This window comes from Apteryx rowi, unplaced genomic scaffold (assembly GCF_003343035.1).
Source record: "Apteryx rowi isolate R43461 unplaced genomic scaffold, aptRow1 scaffold_522, whole genome shotgun sequence".
In the NCBI taxonomy this organism is placed as follows: domain Eukaryota; kingdom Metazoa; phylum Chordata; class Aves; order Apterygiformes; family Apterygidae; genus Apteryx; species Apteryx rowi.
Genome location: NW_020450786.1, coordinates 256,577 through 281,442, shown reverse-complemented (window position 1 = coordinate 281,442; position 24,866 = coordinate 256,577). Strand labels below are relative to the sequence as shown.

Below are 24,866 nucleotides of genomic sequence, written 5' to 3'. Positions count from 1 at the left end.
AGAGACAGGTCAGAATGCATAATTTATGCTTCTTTCAACAGCTAACATAGTAATGTTTCTGTGTGCAGGGTCTATCTTTTGCAGTTCAGCCTCCAACTTTTCAGATATTTCATTTTGGAAGGTTCACCATTAAACAAACTAGTAAAATCCCCCAAAATCTCCTTAGGGCTTTTTCCTCCTAAATCTTCTGTCATGTGCCTCACCTATCCAATGGTGAAGGAATTCCCATTCCCCTGCTCTTTGTTCCTCTCCTCGCTTCCCAGCTTGCAGTCCAAAATAAGTGCCAAGCGGTGAAAAGTGTTCAAAATGATAAAATTGGCATCTTGCACTGCTTGATTGCAATGCAGAAATTATTAGTACAAATGAGCAGTGACTGCAGGACCTTTGATATAATTGTTGTTTTGTTTATGTTGACAGAGCATAATGTCTGTGTTGACATAAAGTTGTTACTCAGTGGTTATTAACGATCTTTGAGACAGTGAAGATAACTCTGCATTATACAACAGGTATTTATAATTATTAGAGGAACGTCTGTAAAACAGTGCAAGATCTGAACACCTTGTATCTATCTGAGTGAACTAGTTAAAGCAGGCGCTAGGAATGGGCCAGATAGTTCATAGTTCATACCTAGAAGACCAGTTTCCTTATGCATCCCCTTCCAAACAAAAAAGATGCAGTATTTGTAATACAAATGCTTGTAATCAAGAGTACTTAATCAGCCTCTGAACTTTTCTCCCTTGCCCTACCAGTCCTCTGAAACAACTCACAGATTTTAGTGGTGCCTGTATTGTTCTATTCAAACAATCTTACTGATGAAATCTCATTTATCTTCTGATTCACTGAAATCAGATTGTGTCTGCTGGAATGAATAAGACAAACCAGTTGTACAAGAACACTCCCAAGGTATCATATTACACCATTTTCCCTACAGGGTGATCTTGTTGCAGGCGGAACAAGCCATTCCCTGACACTGAAAACAGCCTTCTGTCACTGAGCTATCATATCTGCCTAGACATTATAACTCATTGTACACCCCGCGTCAGCATTAAGTCACAATCATTTTGCAAAGTCTCTGTCATTACTGTAGGTCCAGTGCACAACTGCCATTTGTTCAACAATGAGTTTTTTATGTGCAACATCCACCTTTAATATTCATGTTAATCTAACTTTTAGCACAAAGCAAGAAAACTTTTCATGGGAGAGGAAACCCAGATTCCTCAGAGTCTAACACAGTGCAAACTTCCTGCATGCGTACTGGACTGTATAAGCACACTCTGTCTGCAAATTTTGCAAGCACCTACTTTGCAATGAAAGATGCAGAAAAGAGTAAGTGTCCATCTCCCTTGATTTTAGCCATCTTAAAGTCAGATATTGAAATGAAACTGATTAGCTGGGCACCATCTCTAGTCTGTAGAAAGAAGCAAGGAAAGAAAAGTCATCTCATCTATCTCAGATGCTTCACAAGAAAGAAAGAAACTCCTTCAGATGACTCTTTCTCTTAACTGGCTATAAAAGTAGCTTAGACTGGACACCTAACTTTTAGCAGAACTAAAGTTTGGCAAGATTAATTCCACTCTTCATATAGTTTCCTCAAAATCATCTTCACAGTTCAGCAAGGATTTAAATATATGCCCGGCTTTTCACATGTGAATGCAAATCTCATGGAGGAGGTCAAGTATCTTGTTATGCCAGTGCTCGATGCGTTCTTGAACTGAAACCTTAACTGCCTGTGTGGCTGCCTCTGTTACAGTCCAGGCTGTTTGTTTATGACACTAATTCTCTTTCGCTTTCTTGAGCAGTAGCTTCAGTGTTTTAGAGAGCAAATGGAAAAAGCTGTTCTAATCTCTTGGTATTTTCAAAAGATGCATTGCTTCATTTATTGTCATGCTCTGTGCTGCATGTCTGACTAGCGGTTTGAATTATTTCTGCTTTCCTTTGCCTAAACCTTTTAAATTTATTTATTCTCTGCTGTTATTTACTGAGACTGTTTTATCTAACTCTGTAAAGTGTCTGGGACACAGATGGTATGAAATGCTCCACACGTAATAACGACTCATTGTTCAGGCAGCTCCCAAGACAGTTGCTGGTAGGGATTACAGTACTGCACCATAAATTGTATCAGTATTGTGTAAGGAGGATATTGTTGACATTTGATGTTCCCAATTAAAAAAAAAATACAAAAAAAACTTGCCACTTTTTTGAGCAGCTTCCAGTGTTTTCTTCACATGGGAGCCTAGAGGGAATATCCAGACTGTTGACACCTTTCCCTTATTGCAGTGCTAATTTCAGGCAAAATTTTTCTCTACAAATGGCTGAGCAATATCTAGTTTAAGACAAAGTTTTCCTCTTTCGTTGACCTAACTATACATGCTCTTTGCGTAAAACTCCCACTGAAGATAAAAAGAGCAGTATATGTAAGAAGGCATGGATCAAAAGCCCACTGAAATCAATGGAATAAGACCAAGCCCCCCCCCCCCCAAATAAAAAATAAAAAAATCAGACAGCAGAAAGGAGAACATTGCTAAAATAAGCTCACTGAAGATAGCTTGAATTCAGGCAGGAAACAAAACAAGCCAAAATAAACATCACTTCATTTAACATACAAATCATAAGGGGCACCTGAGCCAGACGATCAATGACGTTTGAAAGAATTGGCATATTCCACTAGAATTCACTTAAAATAAACATCCACAGTAGCCACATGACAGTGGATGATTTCTGAGAAGCATAATTTAAACTCAGCGAGCAGAACCGAACATGAGCATGAGCCAAAAGTAGTGCAAATCATCATTTATCAAGAACCAAAGCTGAACCTGAATCTGAAATCTTTGTACAGCTCCAGTCAGAACCGAACTAGTGTTTTTTCCCAGTTACCAGTTCAAAATAACACATCAGCTAAAAACCAGCCTGGGAGGGCGAGACTGGGTGTCCCTGCCTTTTCCAGCTGATGCCCGGTGGCAGCAGGGACAGCCAGCCCATCTCTCTGCAGGTCGCCTCTCCCAGGGCAGCAGCAGACACTGGCACTGGCCTGTTGCTTCCCCAAGCGTCACAGCAGCAACCTCGGGGGCCCAAGAGGCCACGTAACGCGGGGCAGAGAGGGCAGCAGTCGTTCCCTAAGGACCATCCACCTTTCTTCAGCATGACGCTACAGATGGAATCGGTCCCATCGTGTATCAGAATGGCTTTGAGTGAAGCTTGTGCAGGGTGAGAATTAAAATACTAACTTAGGGTTTAGTGGATCAGTTATATATTTGCACTCTGATAGCCAGTACTGGTGCCTGTCTATCTCTTTCCTCCTCTCTCAGAACAGTGAATTTCTGTTCTGTTATTTTAGAACTGGCTTTTCAGTATTGTTGGGTTGTAGCACTTCCTGGCAACAAGAAGGTATAATTTTAGCATATTTTAGCTTTTGTGCCATGCTCTCTTGATATTCCTCCTTACCTCCTTTTGTTCTTTTTCTCTTAAGCAAAAATGCAACAGAAACCAGGCACTGAAGAAAATGAATGCTGCTCCCTGACAACAAAATCTAGAGCCAGCTTTTGGAGTCAGTTTTAATTTGAATTCCCTGGTGAAACCCTGAAGCTTACTGGGATATGGCAACACATTGGCTAGAGCAATGCAGAAAAACAATTTATGATCATACATCTATCTACTGCTTTTTTTACTTCTTTCTCCTTTTAATTGTTTAAAGGAAGTGTTAGCAGAGGTGCAGACTGCTGCCAACCCTAAACAGCTTTTAAGACATCTTTCTGTGACCTGGCAAGGTCAATGCGTAAAGACATCACAGAAGGGGATTTCTTGCCCCCCATAAAGTCCGTGGATGTTTTATCACTGACTGCAATTTGATCAGGATTGTGCTCAGAATGTAACAATCCTGGCTGGGAGAACCAAGAAAAATTAAAATAAATCGCTGTTTTCAGAACTTGGCCAGTTCCAGCAACGCTGCCCCCACCGGCGCTGCCAAGCACCCATGACGGTGGGCTTGTTGGGGCTGCAGGCAGAGCTGTGGCTGTAACGCACCTGCGGCACAGCAGTGAAAGCATGGGGGAACTGCTTGTCAGCACCCCAAATACTTGTTTGGCAATTGTAAAAGGCCTGTGCTTCGCTGCTCTCTGCGCTAACCAAACTAAAATGGAGCAGGCATTCTCTCTTAATAACACTTCGGTCACATGTTCATTCATGGGGCATTCACACCTGTGAAATCCTCATTGACTCATGTTCCCGCAACCTGCGACCATGTGCAGGATAAACTCTCCGTCCTGGGAAAGGAGAAGTGGACACAATTCTCATGCCTTAGCTGGAGAACAGCACAGATTTAATTTCTGTTTAGCTAGAAACCTCTAATCCCAATCCTGAATCCCTCCACAGAAAAATACATGTACTACTCTGGGCATCTGGCTTATTCTTCCCTCACTTTGGCCACAATTAGATGGGATATCTTTTATTTTTGTTGATTTTTTTCCATTTTTGTTGCATACTATTGTTTCATCTGTTTGTTTGTGTTTCACTGCAGGAAAGATTCAAATAGTTTCCTTCTAGCCTGATATACTATATGTTCCTTTTAGTATTGGATAGATCATGATAAAAATACACTGTGAATAGCCTTATAGCCTATGTAATGACTTTAGGGGGCTCGATATATTTTAATGGTTATATACAAAGATACTCAGCAGCTAAAGCATCTGTTTTTGACAACAGAAATACTGGTTACAAAGTCATCTCCCTTTTCTTTGAAATTTATGACATTGTCTTTAAAACAAGCAAAAGGCAGGGAAGGATAAACTGTGTTTGGGAGGGGGAATGGTGGGGAGGACAGGAATGAGGAGAAAATAGGATTTATCACTGTAGATTAATAAACCAGAGAATGGATGTTTGGGCAGCAGTGCTTAACTGGAACCACCATCAAATATTCACTGTGAAAAACTAATAAAAATTTTGGCACTCACTGGTGAGGCGCTAATGAATTTGTATATATGTTTTTATGTCCATATGAGGGAAGCAATCAAAAACTACATATTAGTTAGTTAATTAATACTACCCTTAAGGAAAGACTTTGCCCCTCATAGCTGTCTATCAGGCAGTGAAAATATAGAACTACTTATATATAAGTTAACAATCTGAGGGGAATGACATACCAGTTACTTCAATAAAAAAAAACTAAAAATGAAAGAAAATCTAACTGTGTTCCAAACAACTCTATTTTTAAAAGATATATATATATATATATATATATATATACATACACACACAAAACCCGGTAATGATTTTATGGCACTTAAGTCAAGGCAGCATTATAAGTCACCAGAAACCTTGTGACTGACTGGTTAACGGTCACAAGATTACAAGATATTCATGATTTCACAGGATATTATAGAAAAACTTATAAATATTTTCATGGCTTTCAAGGTTATATAATTTCAGTTCTCTGATGGGATAACTTGTAAGTTGAGTTAACAAGGATTTAGACAATTCCTGTGTGGTCATAAAATATTAACAAATCACAGAAGTGTAAACTTTTTTTAAAGTAACAAGTGCTCATCCATTTACAAACCAGATTGCCTATTTACATGCTTAGCTCTGGATTCCTTTTCCTAACTTTAAGTATGCAATTTTAAATGTGTTTGTCAAAATAATGGGTAGAGAGTTACTGGTATGTTACTGGAAGAGGCAGAAATAGCATCCCGGAGACTGCATGTAAAAAACTTGTGCTCTCATCATTAAATTCCAGCTTCCCCCAGACTTCAAATCTTTCTTTCCTTCTAAACTGTGCATTTGGCAAAGTGTCTGTTCCTGGGACAATGAGTTTTGTATCATCTGAGAGCCATCTTCCCATAATCTTGCCAAGAGGGGTATTTTATTTAATGTTAGCAACAACTTAAATGTAGAAAAATGTGCGAAAGTCTCTAACTATCTCTCTAAACTGAGGAGTTTGTTCTACAAAATGCTGAAGTAAGATATTTGTCTAACCATGTTCTACACTATCTTGCAATTCTGCTCTTAACCTCTCTATACGCAGTAATCTGCCTCATCTGTTTTAAGGCTGCATAACAAACTTGCAGAAAAGTTCCCCAAATGTAGGAGCAAATGAATATAAGACAAGTCTGTGTCACTGGACTTGCAGGCCAGCTATTTAGTTTCTGTTACTGATAATAACCACGTTGTAAGACACTTCAGTGAAAGGTATAAGAAATTCTACAATAAACAGTTCAGGAATAACCTGCCATGAAGAAAAGGTCTTCTCCTTACACAGGAAAGTTGGACCTCTGAAACATGTAACAATGTAAATGCCTCCAGAATTGCTGTATTTTAAGCATTTACTGTCATGATTCTGAATATTATTATTACTAATAAGGTCCTCCAGTCCTTGTTCACTCTTACTGATTGATTGGCCTCAGTGGTTCTTTGTGACAAGGTGACCTTACACAGGCTAATTGTTTGAGAGCACTTCTTACTCAATTCACAGTTTTGACTTTGCCACTTTTCAATTTATCTGTAGTCCTGTAGCTTTCATGCTAGATGAAGTAGAGCCAATGTGCTTTTCTGGAGATCATTTGCTGCTCCGTACATTTCCTCCAGCTGATCTCTCCCGGAAAGCTTTCTCAGAGCTCTGCTCATTCGCATTGCTTCTCTTGTGTCTCAGCTTTAGGAACAAATAGGAACAAATAGCAGGACCCTGTCTGTGAGGAAGAAGATTTTACTACCCTCTTATATTTAAGCTTTTTTCACACTGGGAGGCCTTTCACACAGAGGTGAAATGGGATCTCTCTTTAAAATGCTCTGGGTCTTTGCCCATGTGCTTGTTCAAGCTTCAGCTAAAAGTGAATTTTTACAGCTGTTTGAAGTCATTGAGAATTGAAATTTAGAACTGAAATGCTGACACCATCTTCCCCATTACAGCATTTAGCTGTTTCTGCCATACTGCAATCAGCTCTGCATTGTAAGTGTCTGTGTTGTGAGCCTCTCTGATCTAAACATTTGTTAGCTTAAAATATCATTTCAATTGCATCCATTATGCTCTGCTCAGAACTCCCATCTGGCTCCAAAAGCCGTGCTGCACGCTGTGCTGCTGAGAAGCCAAAGGCCTGATCCACCCCTTGATAACACCATTGGAAATCTGAAGTAATGGCTTTAAAGTAGATGAAATTACACCACCCCAAACCAGGTGTGGGAAAGAAATCAGCCAGAAGTATTGCTACATAATGTCATGCTTTCCCAGTTTTGCTGCTATCCACATTTTCAGGGAAGTAAATTTCAAAGTCTGACAAAATGTTAAAAAGTAGAAAACACCTTTTGCTTGAGGAGATGACCGTATCTCCACTTCATTCCTGTTGAATCATCATTCAAGACACTTTCAGGCATTTCTGAGACAGCTCTTAAAAACAAAGCTGGCTCCACATGAATGGAAAGTAAAATGATGCTTTCTGAAGGAAATGCCAAGAAAAAGATATAAAATATTAATCACTTAGAAAAAGCACTTTTTACTGAAAACGGTTTAAGTGTCTATTGTGGTTGAAGGTGAAAATACCTGATTAAAAACCCTTAGCTGAGAATACTGGTCTCCTGGTGTGCCTTTGGGATCTGCTGGAACTACAGAGGGTCTGAAAAAAAGATTATGGGAAGCCATTATCAGGTTACTGTTGCCTTGGACTCACGCTGCATGTTTTCTGCCTTCTGCTGAGCAAACCCAGAAAAGAGCAGTTACTTGGGAAAGTAAAGTTTTGCACTATAAGTAATAATGATGACAAGCCCACTACGAGCACCTAGAGACTAAATGCTAGTATGCCCCTAGGGTCAGGATCACGAAGGTCACTAGCACTCAGGTTTTTATGGCTTTGGGGCATCTTACCTATTAAGCTTCATTACCAAGAGTGACTAACCTGGCAGTTCAAAATGAGCTCTGAAAGCCTTTTTGTGGCACAAGAGACCTGAGAAAGTTGAAACTCAACTAGCCGGTGCATGAACAGCCCTTTCCTATCTATCGTGTCCCACCATTCCAGTCACCATGAACCACTCAATGCATTTTTCTACATAACAGGAAAGAGATTATGAGAGCACTGAAGGCGCTTGCTAAAATCTGAAAACAGCCTGAAGTTGCATAAGCTTTCGGAGGGCTTTGGTACAGGGGTGGGAGCAGATGGCTGAAGGAGGGGGTACACCCCGTTGCCTGCTTGCCCCTGCACCGGGAATGACAGCACAGCTCACGAAGCAGCTCCTGAGCTATCACAGATTGTAGCACAGCATATTACGGCAAGCTCAGATTGGGGTTAGTGTATTTAGTTTTGCAGACTGAAAACTGAAGTGAATTGGGAAGTTTTTCATGAGCCATTCAGTTGTCCCCTCTGCAGGGGATGCGACAGCAGCCTTCCTCAGTGGATTTATTTCACGCTTTTGACTCAGTAATGTGAGAATGAAAGGATTCCTCTGCACCTTGAAATGTCCGCAGGGTGGTAAAGAGCATGCAGATGCAATGTCTATTAAACATAATGGACTGAGATCAACAGTGATGCACTAGCCTTCTATCATGAGATTCTTCCTGCTCGGGCTATTTAATTCACTAGAGCATGCTGGCCACTCATGCACAAACGATATGTTAAATGCCTCAATCAAAACTGAAACTACAAATTCTCCCTTCCGCTGTAGTAAAAATATAAGGTTAATGATATGTTTTTCAATTGTATTCATTATAGAGAAAGAACAGAATATGGTTTACCACTTTATTAATTTACACGTTACATAAAAATTACATCCACAGAAAAAAAAACAAACGGGATTTGAAACTTATTGTCATTATAATTTAGTTAGGGAAACCAAAAACTAATGAAATGTTTAATAAGTTTTCATCCCCATTGGGTTAGGTGGAATTGTAAGCCTAATCCAAAAGACAACTATTGAATATCCTCTGTAAAACACTGGTTTTGTAAAACCCCAGTCCAGTGAGCGGTCCTTATTCATGGGAGTAGTTCCACTGACTCCTATGAGAGGGCTCCCAGAGGGGCTAACTCCTGTGCCAGACTGGACCCTTAGTTTGAGCCTCACCTTTACACAGGGTATTCATAGATACTTGCTGACCTCTGAACCCAAAACGGGAATGCAATGGGTCTTGTTTATATTCACCACTCAATATTCACCTAGTGAATGCGCAGGAGAAAACCACTAATGCCTATAAAATAATTTATAGATACTAATTTCCATAGGTGACTTCACCACTTCTATTATATATGTTATATAACTAAGCCTGAACTTCATACAAAGTATATTTTAATACATGCAGTCCCATTTTGACCTGGAATTTGCAGCTAAAATCATACTCAACAAAATGGAGTACTCTTTTAGTAAATTTGGGCAATAAGAACAATTTTGCAAAAAGGCCAAAAGGTACAAGATGAATAAAGGGGAGGAATAACTTGGAACAACACAGAAAATGGCTGACAAAATCTCAGATCTATGTATTCTGAGTATAGCTGGATGCATATATTAGCTCCCTGACTGAATCTTTAAGGGCTGGTACACGACGAATAATTCAAATTAACTCTGATCTTTGCAGCATTGTGCAGTCTTTGGGTAAGAAACAATCACGACTGAAAATTCTCACTGCTATATTAGACACAAACAAGCTTTTTGTGTGCCAAGCATACATCACAAAGATGATTAGGGGATTGGAGCATCTCTCTTATGAGGAAAGGCTGAGAGAGCTGGGCCTGTTTAGCTTGGAGAAGAGAAGGCTGAGAGGAGATCTTATCAACGTGTACAAGTATCTGAAGGGAGGGTGTCGAGAGGATGGGACCAGACTCTTTTCAGTTGTGCCCAGTGACAGGACGCAAGGCAATGGGCACAAACTGAAACACAGACACTTCCATCTGAACATGAGGAAAAACTTTTTCACTGTGAGGGTGACAGAGCACTGGAACAGGTTGCCCAGAGAGGTTGTGGAGTCTCCTTCTCTGGACACATTCAAAACCCGCCTGGACGTGATCCTGTGCAATGTGCTCTAGGTGACCCTGCTTGAGCAGGGGGGTTGGACTAGATGATCTCCAGAGGTCCCTTCCAACCTCAACCATTCTGTGATTCTGTGACTGTGATCACTTTTTTCTCACCCGTGAACAAAAGTACAAGTTATAGAAAAAATAGTAATCCAAAGTACAAAACTAGGAATTGTTCCATGGCAAATGTCCTTTTAGCATACATAAAAAGAGCAGAAGTATGTGCCGCTAACTTTCTGACATTCCCAAATAGATTAAACTCAGTGTGCAGGCAATATATCGCGCTCACAGAAACTAAACACACTGTTTAGTCTCTGGGACTGTCTCTACTATTACATATATCTTAGAAGCTTTGTGGAGCCACCATTAATATAAAAAACCTGTAGATGATCTGAAAGTAATTTTTTTTGCTAAACTCTTACTAAATTATTCTATGATTCTGTGACAAGTTAAGAAATGATATTTCTCAATCTATAAAAGTTGGAAATAGGAGAGTTTTACCATTCATAGGTGAGATTATCAGCTTTGCACTAGGACAAATTGCATGAAAAAGCTATGAGAAGCCAACCTTGAAATGATATTAATATGTACAAAAAAAGTTTATAAAAACATTTTCAATTCTTTCTTTCCTTTCAGACTTGCATAATATTTTTAAGGTATTGAAAAATATGTGCCTAAAGTTGGGTTCATACTTTTAAATATGTGAGAAGATTTTTCAAGATTTAGTGAGGAAAGCACCCAACTAAATCTTTGGAAATCAGTTGATTTATTGAAGTCTTTCAATAAAGTATTTTGAAGCTTAACTGGAGACATCTATTCCTGCAAATTTAGCTTGGATATCTAACCAGGCCAGAAGGAAGGGCATGAAAAGAGTAGCAGTAAAGTGTATACTAAATCTTCCTAATACTGTTTTTAATGATTTCTTTTTTCTATTAAAATGACATGTGCAGATTTCATGGTGGAGTTATGAAGCCTCATTGCCTTTCATTCGGAATGACCAGCACAGTATATTCACTATTTTTCATATGATGTAATGAGTGGCAAAAAATGAGTAAGGTGTGACAAAGCTCCACAATAAGCATTTTCTCTCTTACATAAAGTTGTATTGATATATTATATCTATAGATATGTGCACAGACAGGAATAGGACATTTGGAAAACATAATTCAACAGTTGGGTTGGGGACATCAATTACATCAAGGTATAGAGGAAGAATAAAAGTGAAAAAAAGTTATAATTGATGAGAGCTGTGGTCTGGTAGGTGATGAAGCTAGTGAAAGGACAGGGCCTAATGCATGGAAAGCTGAACTTGTTAATGCAAGAACTGAGAACTGTTGTTGCAATTTGTTGTAGGCAAAAAACAGAGGAAATAAAGTCATGGGTGCAGGACATAGAACAGAGTACTATAGAGTTACAGAGACATCATGGACTCATAATCACTGCCAGGATATAGGTACCAGGCTGGTATTCAGAAAAGATGGAAATAATGGCAAAAGTGGTGTGTGTTAATGGAATGATGGACTGAAGATTCAGGAAAGGAACCCTGATGAAGCAGATTCTGTTTGCATACAAAATTACTTTGGGGAAAGATAGTGGGTAGTTGTTAGAGTCTGCTATAGACTTCCAGAGCTAAATTTGGATATGGATAGAGTTGTTCAAATCATTACGGGGAGAAATTATGTCAAGAACCGTCTCATTATGGCAGACTTCAATTTCTCAGATGTAGACTGGAGAACAAATGCTACTGATAATAAGACAGACTAGATATTCTGGAGTGCGACTACTGGCAGATTTTCTGATAGAAAGCAGAGATGCTTCTTTCAGAACTTACTTACAGTAAGTACTGAGGATGTTTTAGAACAGCTAATTGTAAAAAATAGCTTTGGATCACATGCACGTTGGTTCAATTTAAAAAAATGGAAAGATAAACAAAAGTAGATCTGTAAGTAAAGATTGTCTATAAGAAATTTAAGGATATTAGTGAAGGCAGCAGAACTTAATTGTTCAGGGACTTCACTGTGGAGGTTGCTTGGATTTTCTTTAAGCCAAACCACGCAAGAACTTTTGGAACTTTTAAACCATGCAAACAGACAAACTCCTAGAACAGGCCTCCAAGGCTGGCTATATGCAAGCCCACCTCAAAAATGATGCCTAGATGGAAGAAATGGAAAAAGGATGATGAGCAATAAAAACTGTGCCTCATAGGTTAAGAAGTATGTAAAAACTGAGTATTGCTGAAAGTCAGGAGAAATTAGACCTTTTCAAATAAATGCAGGTGAATAGTAAGTTGTTGTTTAGGCATGTAAATAAGAACAAGAAAAGAATTGGTTAGGCTTCTATGCAGTGGGAACAGAGGAGTAAGGTGAAGATTGAAGATAATCAAGATATGGCTTCAAAATAAATAGATGCTTTGTTTTAATCTTCAGTAAGTGTAGTTGAAACAGTGGGTCAAAGACAGAACCAGCTAATAGGAAATGAAAACAGCCAACAAATCTACCTTATCATAGGAAGCAAAACTCCGATAATAATGTTTTCACTTCGTGGAACTAGAAAATCTCTGTTCCAGGATTCCAAAAGAGTGGCACAGGAAATTTGGCTTCTGACAACAAGCACCTTAAATAACTCTGTCCACTCAAAGCTGATATCACATGACTGGAAAATAGGAAACGTGGTGAATTATACAAGTACTTGCTAAAACAGGCCTATGATGTGGGTCTTAATAGAATACAAGGCTTTAGACCAACTTTTAAAGGAAAAAATAATTGCAGATGAAGGTAGAATGCAGGTAGAATGAATTGCAGATGAACAGAGGACAGGATGAAAAGTAACATGTGTTTGCAACAAGCAGATCACAAGAGAAACATATAGTATAGACTAACTTGATATCTTTTTTCTGTAACTACTTTCCTCGATAAATAAAATGTGGTAAATCTAATCTGTGAAAACTTTTGCAGAACAGTGATTACTACGCTAATGGTACTGGTAAAGCTTGAGAAGATGAGGATTAGTAAAAGACAACTAAGGCAGGTAAAGAAATTAGTTAAAGAAAGATGCTACAAGATTGTGTTGAAATGCTCTTGGACTGGAGCAGGATTACTAGTAAATTCATTCAGTACCAATTGCTCCTGGAACCAATTTTGTTTAGTGACTTTGGTTTAAAAAGTAATATAGAAATAAGGTTTTGGGAGACATTATCAATGTAGAAAAGGACAGTGATATCTGGAAAAGACAGGGGTACTTTGGAGCCTGGAAAAATAGGAATGAGATGAAATTTCATTTCACATATTTAGTTGCTAATAAAAATTTTTAATGTATTTGAGACCTCATCAGAGTGACATGACACCAGAAAACCCTGAGTGTTTTAAAACACCATGAAGTAACCAGGATTAACTAATGAGATGTTTGAGTCCAAAGGAAATTACAATGCTAGGCAATACCTACTGAGATATTGCCTCTAGAAATATGAGACCACTGCTGAAATGTAATCTGGAACACTCTGTACAGTCTGGGTAATCCCTATTCAACAAAGATGAATTCAGACTGGAACTGATGATGAGAAAGTCTATGAAGATAATCAAGAGAACACAGAACCTCTCATGAGATGAGAATGAGCAGCAAGGACAAATGACTCTTACTTCTTTATTGATTGTGTCCTTTATCCCCTAATTCCCTCTGTCCATCACAGTAGTCCTACTGGGCAGGGGAGAACAGTGCGATGGCTTGTCTGGAGCGATGCGTGTGTGAATTGGCTGGTGGCTGGTGCCTAACGGCTGCAGTCTGTCTGCTTTTCCCTTAGTGGAGGCTCTCATTTGTCTTTTTTTCCCCCCTTTAACTTGGCTACTTTTTTTCCACAACACTTAAAGAAACGTAATCATCTTTGAGATGTCTGTTTTTCTTTTATATTTGATTGGAAGAGTCCAGTGGTTCAGAAGTTGTTAAAAGTGAGGACTGAAGAACACAAATGGACTATACAATCACATAAACCTCATTTCCTTAGGGAATAAGTGTAAAAACAAGGATAGTGCAAGATAAAATAGGAACAGACTGCTGATGAAATTAAAAAGGCAGGACAACAGAAGAAGGTTTCTATCAATCAGAGAATTACTCTTCCAACTGGTAAACTGGGACAAAGAATATAACTAGTTTTAAGATTCTAATCAGGTTATGGAATGGGTAATATAACATGATTGCCTTCAGAAAGTCCTCTCCTACCCTGTCAGAAACAAGGATGTGCTAATATGATGGTTTTATCCTAATAAGTGCAAGATAACATTTTAAGATTTGCAAAGGGGTCATGTAGATCAGTTTAAGCCCTTTGCAGATGACATTTATTCCACAGTATACCATATTTGTTAATTTTTGTTACTGAAAATCTATTTTACCAAGTTGCAGGGAGATTCAGGGAATACTGCTTGTTCTGCTTTTCTTTCTCTCTGGAAAGGCTGGGTGCTTGATTGCAATGGTGCAGAACCTTGACAGCACAGAGAAAAGCAATGGCAGCTTGCCCAGTGCTCAAGTGCTGCACCTTATTTCCATACAAATATACACTGAATTCTATAGGATTTTAAATCAGAATACTTTCTTATTTAAAGAGTACTGCAAATATACACAACATTTTACAAACAATCTAAAATTGCTGTGAAGGTCACAAAAAAAGGAACAGCCATGTAAAGCATAGCACTATTCTTGCAAAAAGCAGTAAAGACTTAAATGGCTTTCGTTTGTTATGTTGATATGAAAGAGTTTTAATTCCTGATGCATGAGGGTGGGTTTTGCCAGAGGAATTTATAATGAACTAGCTAACACATAATTTCCTTCTGCCAGGTAAAGTTAGGACCTATCAGCCATGTCTTAAACCACTAGCAAGTCTTTGAAATACTTGTTCAGCTCAGGCATGAGCAATATGTTTGGAGGGGAAGAACTGGAGAGCAATCCTTTGTGGCATTGTGAATTTCTGCTCACTGGCTGCAGTGTTGGAGTTTCCAACAGAGCTGGTAGAAAATGGGAGAAGGGTTGGCCAACGAAATTCCATGAAAATGCAGTTTCAACAGACTCAAGGGGTCCTACTGAAATGTGGCAACTTCAGTGAAAATTGATGAATTTATAAATTGTTCTGGATTTCTCATTTTGCTTCTGCACTACTGCCAGTCTATATTAAGAACTATATTTTTATAAGATATAAAATTCGATTAGACTTTGATTAAACTTTGATAGAGACTTTGATTAAAAGCACTGTATGGAGAAGACAGAACTCCCCTTCTCCAGGGACTGACGGGGAAAAAAACTTCAAGTGCTGACTAGCCAGCATAATATGCAGTAAACAGTAATGAGAAGCTAATTTATAATTTAAACAATGTGTTAATTACTACAGTATAAATAATGAAATCTGTGGGAAATCCAGGGAGTAATCCTGTCTATCTGCTCATCTAGGAACAGCTAGAGCACCATGCCCTTGAGTAAGATAATGGTGGCTGTATGCAAACATATAGGACTCTCCTCCCAGTCAGATCATCAGCAGGCTTCTTTGTTTGCTTGCTTTTACTAATTTTAAGACAGGATGACTTTCTGAAATCAAATTGCATGATGGAAAACCCAAGGAAATAAAAGGAAAGGTCTGAGGGATGTTTGTCAATCTGAGGGAGTGAGTCCAAAAGGAGTGGCCACGGGAAGGGACCGCCCTGGCCTTCACTACCCACTTGAGGCTGTGTCCCCACTCTCTCTCCAGTGTTGGCATCACCACGCGTGTGACTGAATCCCGCTGGGACTCAGCCAAGCTAGCAAAGGGGGAAAAAGAAGTGTCCAGGTAGCTCAATGTGCAGTCACATGAATGCCAGTGCTGGCCTGAGGGAAGCGATGGGAACATGCAGCCTGGGTGAGGTGCTGGCCAGGACTTTCAGTGATTCACTCAGAGATTTTCAGCAGCAGCCTGCAGTTTCGTTGGCTTAAAGTGATTGTAGAAGCACCCCCGAGCCAATGTGCCCTTCCAAGTGTGTCTATCACTTTGTCAGTCCTAAGGCATGTCAAGTCAGTAGAGAAAAAACAGTGAGAGGTGGTCCTTATATTGGATGTCCAGAGACCTAACCAAGGAAGAGTCTGAAAGCCTTTAACCTGATCTTGCCATGTCAGCAAACCTACATCATATTTAGTCTATGACAGTTTATTGTGGAAGTGTTAGCGTACAGCAAAAACTGAAAAACTAATGCTTATTTACTGAGTGGCTTGAAGGGTGAAGGCATTTTTAAGGGAATTATTGTGTAGCCTTCTGAATTCATTGAATAATCCAAACGTGAACACTTTCAACTTTTGTATTCCAGTTCTCTTTGACTTGGAGATAGATCCACTAAAGGACTTAGGTGCCCAGCTCTTGGAGCTGAATTGTGTTATAAATACAATATTTAACAGTTTTTCTTGTGGTCATCAATGACATGATAGTAGAAATACTCTGCTAATAGACCAAGAAATTTCCAGTATCATTCACTTCCCATGCCAAATGGTGGTTCGAGATAGAAGTGTACTTTTAAGAACCTGGACCAGAAATGTTGGCACTCAGTTGTCATGATAATTCTGTCCTGTACAGACAGAGAACTAAGAGAACAAAAGCCAGACAAAGAAAATTAATTAAAACCTGTGTTTATTGATCCATGTTAGAAATCTATAACAGGCTCAGTGAGTGGACAGCTAGCTGAAGCTTACAGCTAGGCCTTTTTAGACACCCAACTGTAGCATGATACCACGGAGAGAAATTATGCAGCCTTGCAATAAATCTGTCATCCTATAGTGCAATGTATTGTCTTTAACCTTTTTATTTTAAAAGTACAGAGAACAGAGAAAGCTATTTTCACTGTTGGCAAGATACTAACACATACCAATTTCCATCAGGAGAATATAATTTTACCGCCATTTAAGAAAATGCTACATCATTATTTAATTTTCCTAGTTTTTAAAATGGGGCCTGTTCTCCTGGGAGGATGGAGGAAAATGGGGGAACAGAGGATCACTTACTGTTTTCAGCCTTCTCTGCTGAAATGCATAATTATAGTTTTATCCCTTTCTGGTTTCCAATACACAGATTTCACACAGTTGATTGCAGGCTTCAGGAACCATCCTTACCTTCTAAACTGAAACATTTCAGGTTTTTTTCTAATTAACAATCATTTGCAGAGTACATCACAGGCTTAGTGCCTACTCACCAGCCACATTTCTCATAGGCAGATCTATTACTGCACAAAAATGAGGGTGAGAGTCCTTCTGTATTAATAGTTTATGAAGGCAGCAAAATTACAGCTGCCCATACAGTATTCTGGCTATGTTCTTCTCTTAAGCCTCTCTCTGGAGTCCCTTTTTCTGGAGGGCCTTCTTGAATGATAATACCTTCTTCTGAATGATAATAGTTTGGACGGCTTAGTGTGGGGCAACATTACTTTGAGAAATAGCTGTAGGAAGTGCTTAGGCAACCTTCTGTGTACAGAGCATTAAAACAGAAACTTTGGCTTTCTTTTCCCCTCAAGGTGACAGAGTTTTTGATTGAAGGAAACAAAACCAAAACACACAGGAAGCAGGACAGATCTTATTACACTTCAGTTCTAAGGGCAGGTAAATGAAATGTCCCTGATTTATCCACAGGAAACTGCTCAGGATCAAGGTCTTCACACATTTATCCACCTTGTGCCCAGTTCTTTTCCACCTAATCAGTCTCACTGCATGTTACACCTAATAAGCTAACTAGACTGAGAGCAACCCTTGGAGCAAGGTTTTGTCACACATTTTATCCTGTACAGCAGCAAGCTCATGAACTGTTTCTTAAAAACAAAGAACAAAAATGCTGCTTTCCCTCCCTCTCTTCCTCCTTCCTTCCTCTCTTCTTCCTGCCTTCCTTCTTCCCTTCCTTCCTTCTTTCCATCCCTCCCTCCTTCCTTTCTTTCTTCCTTCCTTCCTTCCCTCCCTCCTTGTCTCCTTTCCTCCTTCTCTCGCTTCCTCTTTCCCTCTCTTCCTCCTCTCCTCATGGCATATCTGTCACCTTCTGGACTCCAAGTTCTCACTCACCTGTCAATAATTCCTGCCCACATGCAGCCATAACACCATCTCATTGCACTAAAAAAACCTGGTGCAATAAGAAAGGAAAACTATGAGCTAGGCAAAAGTAACATCAAAAAACAGTAGAGAAGGTGATATTCTCATAGATAACAGGCCTGTATCACTGACTGAGAAACCCTATGGAAGGACATATGCATGCATTTACCATTTCAAACAAGCTTGCTGATATTGCTATCAATCATCAACCTAAGAAGGAAACTGAGCGCTTGAAGGAGTAAGTGTCTTGCAGCACTCAGCAGCTGATATGTATTATTTTAGATAGCCATGGCTGAGAACTGATGGACATGCATTCATGCATTCCATAGACACTGATATTTCCTTCACAGAATAGCTGTTTTCTGCTGTGTCACCTTCTGTTTTACATAATGCCACATGAACCTTGTTGCTGGCGTTTGGAGGGTTTTGAACATTCACAGAAAGAAGCATAGAGAAAAGAGCAGTAGTTTGATTGGTGCAGTTTTCACATTGGCTCAGTGGATAATCAGAAAAGCTCTTCTATCACAATGACATGCAGAAAGCAACATGTTATAAATCCTACCCACAACATAGGGCCAATAAGAAATACTAAAAAAAAAGCCCAACAACACACACGTTCTTGACAGAGTCATTGCTAACAGCTTAATAGCAGCTAGGAGGCAAGATCTGTTCTTATACAAGGAGTACAATGTGCACAGCAGTTTGAAAGGATAAATATGTATGTATAGAAATTACATCTTCCTAAAATGATAAAAAACAAATAGACTAAATGAACCCCTACCTTGGAGAGCCTGGAGTGTACGAGTCTGTACAACAATACAGAGCTGCAGGACCAGCTGTGGTGCACTTTCCAGAAACGTGGCTAGCAAATGCAGCATACTCACATCTGCATACTCATAGACCATTTTCCAATAAAACCGCCATCTGTCATTCTCTCCACTCCGTCGGCTCCGGATACCCAAGTATATAGTATGGAAATACCTAGAAATAAAAGAGAGAGGTTATAAAAATGCAGAAAGATTTTTTATAGGCAATACTGCTGCTCAAAAGTAACTCACATTTTCTTAACATGCTTCAATATAATGAACATTTATTTACAGGGAGTATCATACTGCAATTTTTAATAGTTGATGTGGTGGGAGTAAACTGAAGATGCACTTGCTTAAAACTGTTTTGAAAAGCTTAGCATTGTCTTACTTGTTAAATATTATTCCTCTCAAAAACAGAGTTTTGTAAATTGACATATAAGGTAGATGAGTTGATCATATGGCCCCATCTCAGAGTCTGTTCAAGCAATGGGGAAAAATAACTGATTCTCTAGTGGCTTCTGCTCAGAACTTGCAAAGAACAAAGCTCATTTCTGTGTGCTCCGGGTGGACTTGGAAGATGACCTGCACTGCAAGCCTGGGGCTCTGGTATGGCATTGTCCTGCTTATCCAGAAGTCTGATGAATTTATTAACATGTTTCAGATACTGCCAAATATAAAGTGCTCTTTCTCATAGACTGATTATTTTAGGAGGGGAGAAGATCTAGCTGTGAGTTCCTATTTTAGGAGGGGAGAAGATCTAGCTGCGAGTTCCCTTGGTGATTAGAAATGACTCACTAAGATAGTTCCCCTGCAAGAGCAGCAGTGCGTAGAGGTGGGAGCCACGAGTCCAACATGCTGCTGCTATTGACAGTCGTAGCCAGAAGACGATGGAAGTAATGGGCAAAAACCACATCTACTCTGGTGCCCTGTGCATCCTACCAGAGTGCTCTCTGGGGCTACTAACTGACTTGGATCTCTCTGTTTCTCTCTCTGCATCACTCACATCCTCATCCTGAAAGCATTTCCTTACAATTTTTAAAATATATTTTCACAGCACTTTTTCTTAAGTGAGATTATATTTTCTAACTAGGAGAAGCTGTACTAGTTTTTAACCACTTCCAATATTAACTGTTTTTATTGGTTAAGATAAAACATTTCAGTATTTTATCCTCCTTCTCACAAGTCTTTGTCTTAAAACCCTTTTCATAACTAGCACAGCACACTGAATTGATGGACCTTTGTACATAGGCTGCATTCAGCCTCTCATCCTTCTCCAGTTCAGCTGTAACTCCAGCTGTAATTTCTGCCAGTAAGAAGATTTTTGGACTGTGGCAGGCAGAAGTTACCCCAGTGAAGAATCACTGCTATCCCTGTATCCAAAGTGATGATGCACACATTATTGGAGAGCAACATCTTTTCCCAGGAATATGCACCAAACAAAAACAGGGGGGAACACAGAGAAATAGCTGAGAGGCCAGATCTGAGTCTGCAGCATTTCTCTTGACAATGCACATTGTAGCAATATAAAAGAAAAACATAAATTAAAATCGCATCAGGTGGCTTTGAACTTTATCAAAGTCCCATGCTGGAATGAAACAGCAATAAACCACTCATAGAGTGAGACCACAGAGAAAGAGTGATCAAGAAACTAACCTTACTTCTCATGCAAAACACTGAGAAGGTCTAGATGGTGAGATGACAGGGCACCTCTGGTGTCCTCACAGTTAGGTAAAGTGAGATTATCCAGGAAATGGCCTGATGTATGGGTCTAGATGAAGCCACAGAGGTGGAAAGGCATTTTTTTTCTGTGCAGTTCTGATAACTGAGTTCACTGGACCTTCAGGTTCCTAAACACAATCAGTTTAATTGCTCTTCAAACTGTCTCTAATGTCCTGAAGCACAACAGAGACAGGTATCCTGCTTTTTTTTTTTTTTTTTTTTGCCCTCTCTCATGCATCCTTCCGAGGAGCATGCCTATGAATATTGTACATAGTGGGGCAGACATCTTCAGCATTCTTTTCGTGATCTATCAACCCTTGCTATAAATACCTAAAGTAGCTTTGGCTGCAGACAGTTGTGCCAGGAGGCTCTAGCCCTGCCAATAAAGCCATCTGCAACATCAATTCTACAGCATTTGTGCAAAAAAACCCCTTTTGCGATTATGAAAATGACATGCTGTGCCAGGCAATGTCCCCTAGGGTTCTTTACCTGCTCTGTGGAGTGGTTGTGCATGGCAAGTGCATCGTGATTAATGAACTCTTATGGAAATATTTCCTCTCTCACTGCACTTCATTGTGAAACACTGGCAGTGAGTTATTGGGGACTGGGGAGTCATTGCTCTTTGCCTAGTTAGTGTTCTACCAATCTAGACAAAAGAGGCAGAGGAGGAAGACTCTTTCTCTTTTTACACACTGGGGCCAAATTTCTGCCTCATGTGTTTTTTCTGTCCTACCAATTTTGGCCAAATTAATTGTAGGCTGAAATGAACATTTACACACATAATTACTATCTCTGATTTATAGGTACAATCAGGTGATTAGACAGCTAAACATTCTCATTCACATCCACAATTAATTGCACGAGCAATTGATGTTAGGTGTGCAAATTAGCAGTTAATACGATAAAAAGATGGTTTCATAAAATGCTTCATATATCAAAGACACTTTTCCTATAATGAAATAAAAAAAAAAGGGAAGAAAGAGCTTTTCTTGTTATGATTTCCAGATATAGCTTCACACTGCAGTAATGACACATCCCATTTTATATATATGAGTTATATAATTGCATCTTAGACACCCTCATTGGAGCCCTATTGTCAGCAAATGCTATACCAACAGACGTATACCACTTAGTGGTAGTTCCTCCCTCAAAGAGCTTTTACTATTCTGGTCTTTTGGTATCAGTCTGGTGGAAATTCACATTTTGTGAATTTCACAGGTTGTGGTCTGTATATATGGTTATTCCAATAAGATATAGAAAGAATTCACGATGACTCTGCACTGGAAAATACCTTAGTTCATTGTAGTGTAAAATTGTGCCAATGAACCAGAAAGTGCAGATGGAGATTTCATTATTTCAGTTGCCATTGTATGTAGAAACCTCACATAGACTCTTGTGCAGGTGCTGTACGAATATGCAAAAACTAGATCCTTTTCCCCAAAGAGCTTTTGATTGACAAGAAAGAAAAATAAGGAGTGAGGAGGTGAGAGTTTGAGCACCAGAGGGAGAAGCGAAGAAAGTGGGAATGGAAAGTAGGGTAAAAATACTACCATCTAATAAAGTCGCTACTCCATCTAATAAATCAAGATTCTCTTTTAAAATTTCTGGTTTCATTAGAGAAGTTAAAAACAAATAAAAAACTACTAACTCTCTAAAATACCACAATTTTATAGCTCTCATGTTTGTGGATAAAAGCTTAGGTAAAAGCTTTTCCTAAAACTCAAAGTTAGAAGACTATAAAATGTTCTATTAAAAAGCAATACCAAATCTTATTTTTAAATTAGTCATTTTTTGAAGCCTGAGCACTGCTTGGGTTTTCAACACTGATATAAACAAACTTATTCAGAATGGAGAGAAAGGAGCAGGAAGCAATACATCCCATCTTGCTGGTAATCAGATGGCAACATATATATTGTTATCTGAGGCTTAATGTCTTCTTTACACTCTAGAGGAAACATAGACTGCTTCAGCCTTTAATTGCTTTAATTTATTTCACTACATCACACAGCACACAGAGTGTACAAACCATTGATAAAGCATAACCCTGAAGGATGTAAATCTGAGACAAGATTATGAGTGACATTCTTGTTCCATTGTATTAATGAGAGAAGGCAGTAAAGTCGAAAACAAACAAAAAGCAGGCTAGCCCTTGCACTGCCCACAAGAAGTGCTCAAAATGCAAGACAAACAGAAGAAAAAAGCATAAATGTTTGTAGTTGTGGAGAAAATATATTTCTGTACTGAGGATGGAGACATTCATTCTGATCAGAAAGTGACTCTCCAGTATTTCAAGAGTCCTCATTTTCCTTCAGGTTTGCATGCTAAACCTGAGGAGGGTCAGCATGGATTGGGATACGTACATTTGAAATACTTCTGGTGACACTTTAATTACATGATTAAAGCATGCCTAATTGTGCATTTAATTGAGATGTGGTTGTATAATTATATGATAATACCAAATATTTATAGCAGGGCTTTCCAAGTTTAAAGTGCTTTACAAACATAATTGATTAACTGGACTGCATGTAAATAATCTCACAGGGTTCACTCTCCAGTAACTGGCAGCTGACCAACCTCTTCTTGCAGGAGCAAGGCATAACATTTATTTAGCAAACTCAAACCCATGTGAAATTTCACCAGCCCATCATGGGGATTACTTTTTCTGTTCTTGTGTACAGAAAAATCCCACTCCTTTCTCCCTTATTCTTAGAGGAATGCGATATCTTGCCCTGAATTCATAGATCAAAAACCTTCACTGCCCAGGTGTGGCTCCAGTACAGGGCAGGCAAAGAGGCCCCCCAGATACTTTCAAATGGGATTCAATTCCTCAAATTCAGATATTTTGGAAGAGAGAATTGAGATGCCACTGGCATCTTGGCTAAAGGCTTCCAACACGACTACGGTTCATATGCTCTTTTACAAAAGGTCCTTAGGTGAATAGCCTGGTGTCACTAAAATTGAAGAGATTTTTGGCAGTGATTTAACAGAGATAGGGTTTTTGACCAGTATGCTTCATAGTACCTGGCTAGCATTTATGCCCACTACTTGCTAAGAGACGATTTCAGAAGCTGCTCCACTGTGCTTCACAGACACTATACTTTTTAATACAGACAGCTAAAGCTCATTATGAGCGGAAAAGAGAAACCAAACCCTGATTGCTGATGGACATGTTGATCCTATGCCCATGGGACTGACCTGTTCTTGCTGCATGTGATTTGGCTCAACCACCATCTTTCAGTCTTTTGAAGTTGGATTCCCACCCCAAAGTTAGCCATTTGCCCTTGCCTTCTCTCTTCCAGCCCTGCAATGTATTGCAAATCTTTAGCTGGAAATCAAGATTTTGGAGATTAGAAGGAGTTACATTCAGTTGCTTTTCATTTAGACTGTGTGCACAAATGAGTGCATGTATAAACAGAGCCATATGCAAGCTCAATCTGACTATGGTTCTGAGCACTTTTTGCTACAGATTTTCACCCTAAAGAAACCATCCATCTGATGGTAATTTATACAGCTCTGGAAAGAAGTCTTCAGTTTAGAAGTGCCAAAGACTATATTGCTACCATGTGTTTAATCTAAAAAGTCCTAGGATGATACACATGAATGAGACACCATTTGCATTCTCTGGAAAAATGAAAATGTTCTGATTTCATGCCTCATGGAGTCCATATTTATTACAATTGCCTAAGTCAGTAGAGGACATTTGCTTATGTTACATAGTTTACTGAAATATTTGCGAGATCAAAAATCATTAGTGGCTAGTTGTAGCAATCTTATATATTTATTCTGATGTCTAATCTGCCCCTGTATCAAACAGTACATTAGACAATTTAGCCGTACTGTAAACAGTTGCTCTTTTTACATATGAGGTGTGGAGAATAAAAATCTCTACTGCAAAGCTAAAAAACAGTAGAATAAACAGCAATTCAGCTAAGTGGTATTTTCTTCTGTTGCCTAGTTACCAGAAAAAACTTAACTGTATTTGTATCTCAACAGTATTTGCTGTGTTAAATAACAACAGATTGTTCTATTTTGCTTCTTATGTGTCTTTTTATTAGGTGTGCCTGAATACTTAAAAAGAAAAGTTTCTTTAGCAAGAACACTTACTTCCTTATCAGAACATGTTAACATTTATTCTTTTTGTTTTGAAGAAAAGGACAAATCCCTTCTGTTTTAATTCTTTTTTCTAGGAAGGGACAAGCTGTAATAGCCATTTTTAAATTTTCCAACCAAATCATTTTTTGATGGGAGCATTAAGGTTTAATGTGGAAAAGGAAAGTGAAATAGATTC

At 39.0% G+C, this 24,866-nt stretch overlaps 1 protein-coding gene across 1 annotated transcript in view; it reads right to left on the bottom strand.

The window, feature by feature from the left end:
- The window catches only part of XKR4 (XK related 4), a 75,988-nt gene extending 56,961 nt beyond the window's left edge, over positions 1 to 19,027 (bottom strand). The window contains exon 1 of the mRNA XM_026080493.1: positions 18,832 to 19,027. Within this exon, the coding sequence (XP_025936278.1) occupies positions 18,832 to 18,955 (124 nt within the window). The 5' untranslated portion in view covers positions 18,956 to 19,027. The remainder of the gene's footprint in view (positions 1 to 18,831) is intronic.
- Between the last annotated feature and the right edge of the window lie 5,839 nt (positions 19,028 to 24,866).